Source organism: Haliotis rufescens, unplaced genomic scaffold (genome assembly GCF_023055435.1).
Source record: "Haliotis rufescens isolate VD_foot unplaced genomic scaffold, xgHalRufe1.0.p SCAF_31, whole genome shotgun sequence".
NCBI classification, from domain to species: Eukaryota; Metazoa; Mollusca; class Gastropoda; order Lepetellida; family Haliotidae; genus Haliotis; species Haliotis rufescens.
Genome location: NW_025964013.1, coordinates 4,756,291 through 4,765,476, shown reverse-complemented (window position 1 = coordinate 4,765,476; position 9,186 = coordinate 4,756,291). Strand labels below are relative to the sequence as shown.

Here is a 9,186-nt window from a genome sequence, read left to right as displayed (position 1 = left end):
AGCGATTCATAAACACATGCTCATACATGTCTCGATACAGGGGGGCACGGGTGGCCCAGTCGTCTAAGGCGCCGCGATTCGCTGTGCAGAGTTGCGTCCCTTGGGCACGCCAGAAACCTATGATTGTGGGTTCGAATCCCGGTTCGCCCCGATTATGTTTCTAGGTTTGTCAGCACCATACCCGTGCTCGTGGGTTTCACCGAAGTGGTAAACGTCTGTGACCTGCATCACTTCGGGCTTTCCTCCCACATTAAGCTGACACGCCGCGATATAACTGTAATATTGTTAAAAGCGGCGTTAAACCCAACTCACTCACTCACTCACTCACTCACTCACTCACTCACTCACTCACTCGATACAGTGTTATCTAATGAAATATTCCACTCAACAGAGACAAGTGGAACGTATACAAGTTCATGTTCCTTCTATGGCCTCATCATATGTTAAGCTGTTCTTCTGACTACTAGCGATGCAGTTACTGCTTCAGAACTCTCTCTGTCTCTACTTAATCACGAAAGCAACTTCTAAATATGACATAATCTCCTAACACACACCGCTGTAAATCACACATATATCTACGGCTGCAAAGAAATTAAGGAACATGTTATGAACATCATTCAATGGAAATAGTTCATTTGAACAAACTTAGGCACAGAGTAGAAATGTTAAAATGCCAAACAATCTGTGATCATGTTCGCGGTGCACACGCCATGTCACACAAATGCCGGCCTGTCTATAAGTCGGCTTAGTTCTCCATCAGCCTGTATGCAACAGGGATGAGGCATTGTTGCTGTCATCGGGATGTCCTGGGTACGTCGGTGTTCACGATGCGGCAGTCGTTCAGGAACACCCCATCTACTAGTTCACAATATAAAACATACATGGTCTTCCTCAAGCGAAACATGCCAAAACATTCCCGTGTTTCCCAGGCACTGGCTGTGAAGCGTCTCTTGTTCTCTAACAATGGCATTTTATGGCTCCTAACTCTGTGGCTACATTCCGCATGTACCGTATCACCTCCTGCGCACAAGGACACAGTTTTTGCTTCATCATGGCATATCCTAAAACTTTGTTTCGAGAAGGCTGGCGCACTCGTTCGTTATTGAACCATATCTGTAACACATCAAAACGTTTACTTAAGCATTGCGAGTCAACTATTTTCCCTTTTGAAGTCTTGTTTTTCAACAACCATGCCGATGTAAGTGTGCAAGGCGGATCTGGACGATGTACGTATGATGTACGAATGACAGGGGTCATCAGGTACACAACGTCAAAAAAGTGTTGTTGTCTGACTGATTTAGATCCCCCTCCAAAGGAGTTAGTTACAAGGAAGGAGAGGAGGTGTATGACACGGAATACTTCCTATGATTTGCCTGTGCGTTTCTGATGCGTTCGTTAAAACTTCACATGCGTTTATTTTTCTATTGACGCATTATGAAATATACGACTAATCCTCCCCATATAATGAGTGACATGTGTCAGTAGCGGGTGTGCGACCTTCGGTGTCGTGGTGTATGATAGTAAGATCGACAAAACACTTTTAAATAATTTTACAAATCTCCGCTAAAAGCATTATACGAGTCCGACTATATCATAAATGTTTGTTTATGAATCATTATCAAAAGGTGATGATACCAGGTGTCCAAAAAGAGGTGAGCGAATGCTGCCCCACCAGTGGCACCTGTCACAAACACATGCAAAGGTAAGTCAATTGTTCATCCGACAAAATAAACGGGACCATATCGTACAAGTCAAAATAGGGAACTGCATCGGACATGATGCGTCAAATTTGGAAACGTTCTCCACATAAAACGTCTTGAAAGCAACAGTTTCTGAGCAAGAGTCGAATGACGCTCTTTGAAATCTTCGATAAAGAGAATCTTTGTAGAAAGATATGAAATGTAGACACCAAAGGCTGTAGCTGTTGGATGGGTGACCACGTTAAGCAGCTTGACTCCTGAGAGTTTCTAGGGCTTCGGTCCTGCTTCACACTGAAGCGCATATACAACATGTGGTGTCTCCTTAGGCAAGTGACTTTGTTCGAAATGTGCCTCTGTTCACCCAGCAGTGAGTGGGTACCCGGTAGAATGAGATGGTAATGTGGCTGTTAACCTTCTAGCGCCTCACAGGCAGCTTGGGTTGTATACTCCCCAGGGAGCTGAGAATGAAAATTGAGTGGTTACTGATCCATTGACCGGGGTAATAATAGTGTAGCCTTATGAGCATCCACTTGGTGAATGGAATCTGGCGCATGATAAATGCACTTATTATTATTATTGTTGTTGTTGTTGTTGTTGTTGTTGGATTATGACTCGACATAAGGAAAAAGTTAACCATTTCGGCTCATTACTATAAAACGTCAACACCAGAGGATAACCAGTCTACGACGAAACAGTTTCCGTTGGGTGTAAAAGGCAAAATAGAGGTTATACTGAAGTTATCCGGAATGAATCACTGAAAATCAGTGACGACACCAAGTGTTCGCGAAAAGGTTCGGGTGTCTTGCTCTAAACCCCGTACACCCCGCTACTGACACATGTTACGCATTCGTCATGACTAGTTCACAGTTTACAAAGAGTTGTGTTCGGTAAACTACGTGACATTACAACAAACTATGACGTCATCATGTCTACACAGACCGGCCAGTCGACTTGTGTGGGTTCTTACAAAAAGGTGACTGGCCAATCAGATCGCTAAATTGTTTTACCTGTATATTTCACGAATACCAGCTTGACTAGGGATATCACTTCGCTTGATTTTGATGTCTTAGCACCTAGTTTGATCCTTGATGTAACAACATTTGGTTTGATCTTTGATGTGCAGGCATCTGGTTTGAACCTTGATGTAACGACATTTGGTTTGATCTTTGATGTAACAACATTTGGTTTGATCTTTGATGTACAGGCACCTGGTTTGAACCTTGATGTAACAACATTTGGTTTGATCTTTGCTGTACAGACACCTGGTTTGATCCTTGATGTAACAACATTTGGTTTGATCTTTGTTGTACAGGCACCTGGTTTGAACCTTGATGTAACAACATTTGGTTTTATCCTTGATGTAACAACATTTGGTTTGATATTTGATGTACAGGCACCTGGTTTGATCCTTGATGTAACAACATTTGGTTTGATCTTTGATGTACAGACACCTGGTTTGATCCTTGATGTAACAACATTTGGTTTGATCTTTGATGTACAGGCACCTGGTTTGATCCTTGATGTAACAACATTTGGTTTGATCTTTGATGTACAGGCATCTGGTTTGATCCTTGATGTAAAAACATTTGGTTTGATCCTTGATGTAACAACATTTGGTTTGATCTTTGATGTACAGGCATCTGGTTTGATCCTTGATGTAACAACATTTGGTTTGATCTTTGATGTACAGGCACCTGGTTTGATCCTTGATGTAACAACATTTGGTTTGATCTTTGATGTACGGGCACCTGGTTTGATCCTTGATGTAACAACATTTGGTTTGATCCTTGATGTAACAACATTTGGTTTGATCTTTGATGTACAGGCACCTGATTTGATCCTTGATGTAACAACATTTGGTTTGATCTTTGATGTAACAACATTTGGTTTGATCTTTGATGTACAGGCATCTGGTTTGATCCTTGATGTAACAACATTTGGTTTGATCTTTGCTATACAGGCACCTGGTTTGAACCTTGATGTAACAACATTTGGTTTGATCCTTGATGTAACAACATTTGGTTTGATCTTTGATGTACAGGCACCTGGTTTGATCCTTGATGTAAAAACATTTGGTTTGATCTTTGCTGTACAGACACATGGTTTGAACCTTGATGTAACAACATTTGGTTTGATCTTTGATGTAACAACATTTGGTTTGATCTTTGATGTACAGGCACCTAGTTTGAACCTTGATGTAACAACATTTGGTTTGATCTTTGCTGTACAAGCACCTGGTTTGAACCTTGATGTAACAACATTTGGTTTGATCTTTGTTGTACAGGCACCTGGTTTGAACCTTGATGTAACAACATTTGGTTTGATCCTTGATGTAACAACATTTGGTTTGATCTTTGATGTACAGGCACCTGGTTTGATCCTTGATGTAACAACATTTGGTTTGATCCTTGATGTAACAACATTTGGTTTGATCTTTGATGTACAGGCACCTGGTTTGATCCTTGATGTAACAACATGTGGTTTAATCTTTGCTGTACAGACACCTGGTTTGATCCTTGATGTAACAACATTTGGTTTGATCTTTGATGTACAAGCACCTGGTTTGAACCTTGATGTAACAACATTTGGTTTGATCTTTGCTGTATAGACACCTGGTTTGATCCTTGATGTAACAACATTTGGTTTGATCTTTGATGTATAGACACCTGGTTTGAACCTTGATGTAACAACATTTGGTTTGATCTTTGCTGTATAGACACCTGGTTTGATCCTTGATGTAACAACATTTGGTTTGATCTTTGATGTATAGACACCTGGTTTGAACCTTGATGTAACACCATTTGGCAGCCTGCTAGATTCCCGTTTGATCTTTGGTGTGACAACATATGGTTTGATCACTGGTGTGAAGGCATCTCGCATGATCATCGTTTTTTATCTTTGGTATGATAGCAGCTGGTTTGATCCTTGATGTAACAGCACCTTGTTTGATCCTGAAGTAACCGCATCTCATTTGATCCTCGCTTGATATCTAGTGAACATCTGGTTTGTTCCTCCGTGTGGCTGCACTAAACAACCCTGATGAAATATTGCTGAAGTCACAGATTAACGATGTGATACGAATCTAGTGCTCACATCAAGGATGCAGAATACCTGTACATGGCTAACACATAAATGAATCAAACTAACCTGTATTTGTCTCTTACAAATACATCAATCTGCAGCTGACTGAAACACATACTGAATCGGATTTAAACATGTGCTTATCAAACACTCAGTTCTCATTTAAACGTATACTTATCAAACACCCAGTTCTCATTTAAACGTATACTTATCAAACACTCAGTTCTCATTTAAACGTATACTTATCAAACACCCAGTTCTCATTTAAACGTATACTTATCAAACACTCAGTTCTCATTTAAACGTATACTTATCAAACACTCAGTTCTCATTTAAACGTATACTTATCAAACACTCAGTTCTCATTTAAACGTATACTTATCAAACACTCAGTTCTCATTTAAACGTATGCTTATCAAACACTCAATTCAATTCTTTATTGCATGAAAGGCCACAGGCCCATATACAACGGAGTTACATAACATATTTTATAAGATACCAAGTCAAGGTAAGAATTCACTTCGTAACAAAAACACATGATGTATGCACAAAGCCAGTTGATGTTGTGTTAGAAGATCCTTGCAGGACAGTAATGAAGACAATCTTATAGCATTATCATGAGATAAAGTTCTTGTTTCTCAGATTTTCGTATATAGGGCAAATAAACATGAAATGGTATTCATCTTCGACAACAATGTCACAGAATGGGCATAACCTTAGGGATTTCTCAACAGATGAAAATCTCCCTGTGTTAATTTTTAGATCATTCAAGCAGGTCTAAAACGAATAATTATGTTACGAAAATTCCTGTACCGTAAAACGAAACCAAAGCCATATGTAAAAAGCAATGTACGAATGTACACTCTTAATTCTCATTGAAACGTCTACTTATCAAACATAATTCTGATTTAAACGCATACTTATCAAACATAATTCTGATTTAAACGTATACTTATGAAACATAATTCTGATTTAAACTTGCACTTATCAAATGTGAGATTCTCACTTAATTTCTGACTGAATCAGATACTGATGTCACAACTGCAGCTGTTCAGTGGAACGGGTGTGCCACACAGCAAAGATCACCTAACTTGACTCCGACTTTTATTTCCCTATGTATTTGTCCAGAGCGACATAATTCAGGCCCCGTGTACCGGAGGGTCGTGCACGGGGTGTGAACATGTTGTCTAGCGTGCAGTATCTGGAGTCCACACAGGACTTCCACCTCATCATGTTCAAGAATCCATTTAACAGCAGGGGGTAGCTGGGTATGTCTGCCTGGGTGGACAAGTCAACAAATGCTTCCCACAGCCCTGTGTGGTTGGAGCGGGGTGCATTGTACATACTACCAGTGTGACAACTAATCACAACAATAAAGACTAAAGTGAAATATGTGAAATGATGTTATTTCATAATTTACTCAGGTAGATTAAGTTTTTGAACGCAGGAGTAACGACGTTTACATCTTGACTAATTCCCATAGAAAAACATATTAATTTTTTTTAGCCAAAACGACCTTGCATTCCTATATAGGCCTTTCCTGAAAACGTTATATCACTGCACATGCTCTTTTCACGAACCACCCGTATGTGCGTGCATCGTGTCAGCGAACTGTTTCGGATTCGTCAAGTTGCCCGGAACAATGTCGTTCCAATTTGGCTGGTGCTCTCACATGCATTATTGCATGCTCAGTCACTTACATTCACAAACGGATCATAAGTTTTTTTGTTGCTATTATAGTGTTTCATTTCAACGGTATTCGAATTTCATCAATAGTTCAAGAACGCAGAACAGGTTTGCAATTAAAACTTGGCGTGTGGTGTTTTCCCCCATAAACATTCATAACGCTTGAACAATACACCGTACAACGTGAGGCCATGATCAACACACGACAAGGTTGTTTCAAATATATATTTACTATATAATGGGTAGGGTTCTAGGCTGGTTAAAGCCGTAGGATAAAAACGGTATCCGTTGTGGTCATATACGGATAAAGATGCAAATATGAAAGGTCAGGTAGGTACTACTTCCAATGTTCACAAACAAACATGGCGTCGCCCTTGCCAATCGGCAATTTAGATAAATTACAGGAATAATAATTATCAGTTTCGGAACAATAGAAAAATATACTGAAAATAAGTGTCTATGTGAGAAGTAACTGAGACATTTTACAAGTCTTGGCAACTTTGGAGATAAAAATTGCGAAGACACTGGCCTAGCGGGATCAGTCTCCCTATCTGTGCGTCTAGACCTCTGCGGCTTGGGGCCTTTTCCCCTGATTAAAACAGTTGAGTTCAGCCGAAATATGTCCGAATTGTTACCCTGTTTTATGTGGTTGCTGTGTGTACATCTGACTCGTAACGGTATGACAGGCAAACTTTAAATAAACGTGATTTCTAAAATGGTATGTTATGGTATTTGGGGTTTAAGGACTACTTGGAGAATTAAAGGTATATTTACGCATCACAGTGACTTTAAACAAGAGCAAGGTGAGTATTGGAAATTATATTATTAACCAGTCTGCTTCATAATCTAGTTTAAAACCGGAAGTAATCACTATTTCATTTCTGAAAAGTAAGAACTCATTCCTTTAAAAAGCAGATCAGTCAAAAAAGAAAAAAACCCGTTAAAATGGTTTAAAAGTCAATATACATTCATGTATATGTTAGATTTTTATATCAAATTTTCCCGATGCAGTCACGAAGTCTAAAATTCCTTCAGGTCTCCTTCCTTCAGAGTTAGAGTAGCTTCCCTTTGATAAAGGGCAGTTACTCTAGCGGGCAGATCGGAACGACTGCGAAAGGCATGTAGAAACAATTTGTGTAGGCACTTGTTGTTTTACCTATAAGTAGTTACGTCACAAAGAAACATGTTTCACTTGGAATTATATTGACTGTTGTCACTGTCAATCATTATCCTTCTGACGTAATATTATTAATACGCGCATTTCCAGGAAACTTGCAATGTTTGTGAGAGATGAGAACAGGTTTTTCCACGACAGACTTCATGAATGACATAATGGGTTGTTTTGTTTGTTTGTTGTTTAACGCCGCACTCAGCAATATTCTAGCTATAAGACGGCGGTCTAGAAATAATCGAGTCTGGACCAGACAATCCAGTGACTGACATGATGAGAATCATTGATCCAGGCAATTGGAATACGATGACATGCATCAACAAAGTCAGTGAGCCTGACCACCCGATCCCTCTTATGACAAGCATGGCCGCCTTTTACGGCAAGCATTGTTTGCTGAAGACCAATTCTACCCCGGATCTTCACGGGTCGACATGATATGATAAAGACGTTATCACGCTCGAGCTAAATACAGTGTTTATGCCGAGTACAGGATATCATCACAAAACACACTCGCATGATACCCTCTACTGCCTTGACACAATGTATATGTATCGAATCAGACTTTGTTTGTTTGAGGGGGCACGGGTGGCCCAGTCGTCTAAGGCGCCGCGATTCGCTGTGCAGAGTTGCGTCCCTTGGGCACGCCAGAAATCTGTGATTGTGGGTTCGAATCCCGGTTCGCCCCGATTATGTTTCTAGGTTTGTCAGCACCATACCCGTGCCCGTGGGTTTCACCGAAGTGGTAAACGTCTGTGACCTGCATCACTTTGGGCTTTCCTCCCACATTAAGCTGACACGCCGCGATATAACTGTAATATTGTTAAAAGCGGCGTTAAACCCAACTCACTCACTCATTGTTTGTTTGATCGAGTCTGGACTAGATAGTCAGTTAGACTTGTAATATATACCTCTCATCACTTGGTTGTTGTCACTCAAGTTTGATAATAGTGTAAAAAATCGACACCGAAACGTCGCTGTATGCAATAAACCAGAAGTTGTTATCCATAAAGTTGTACGTGATTTCTGACTTGTAACACGAAGACATTCGGTGCTATGTATTTACTATCCCCTAAAACACACCATGACGCCATCATGCAGGCACACTGAGTCAGGTCATCAGTGCTGTTTGACTGCCGTGGTTGACTGAAATTTAGATGCTCTTAAACACATTCACTTCAATAGTATTAAAGTCGAACGAATTGCGTTATTGTCAGTTGCCCTCACAACATACTTCAAGCGATACACATTACGAGATATTAATTTCCCAAACATATGTCAGACTAACAACAGAGCATCCGTTTGATAATACTCCTCATGAAAAGTTAAACCATTATTTCGCGGTTGTTGATCAGCAAGAACCACAGAAGTTAGGACCACAGTGAGTTTTTCAATGCATTGTAACTTCAACTGCAGCCAGAAAAGGAGCGCGGCATGGGAATAGTTCATTAACCGGCAGGGGGTGATCGGGTTGTTTTCGTCATTATCTCACGCCTAAGCAAAGGATCAATCTATTGGATAAATACAGCCATAAAAAGTGTTTGATATACT

The 9,186-nt window shown here is 40.2% G+C and overlaps 1 protein-coding gene across 1 annotated transcript; it reads right to left on the bottom strand.

Annotated features, from left to right (window-relative positions):
- Positions 1-2,693: 2,693 nt before the first annotated feature.
- LOC124119064 (cell wall protein DAN4-like) lies at positions 2,694-4,586 on the bottom strand. The gene has a single exon (XM_046481453.2). It carries the CDS (start codon positions 4,584-4,586, stop codon positions 2,694-2,696), a length of 1,893 nt encoding a protein of 630 aa, XP_046337409.2.
- Positions 4,587-9,186: the final 4,600 nt, after the last annotated feature.

What these genes read in the sequence shown, in the direction of transcription:
- LOC124119064 (XM_046481453.2), bottom strand. Translation starts at nt 4,586, where the DNA reads ATGATCATGCGAGATGCCTTCACACCAGTGATCAAACCATATGTTGTC.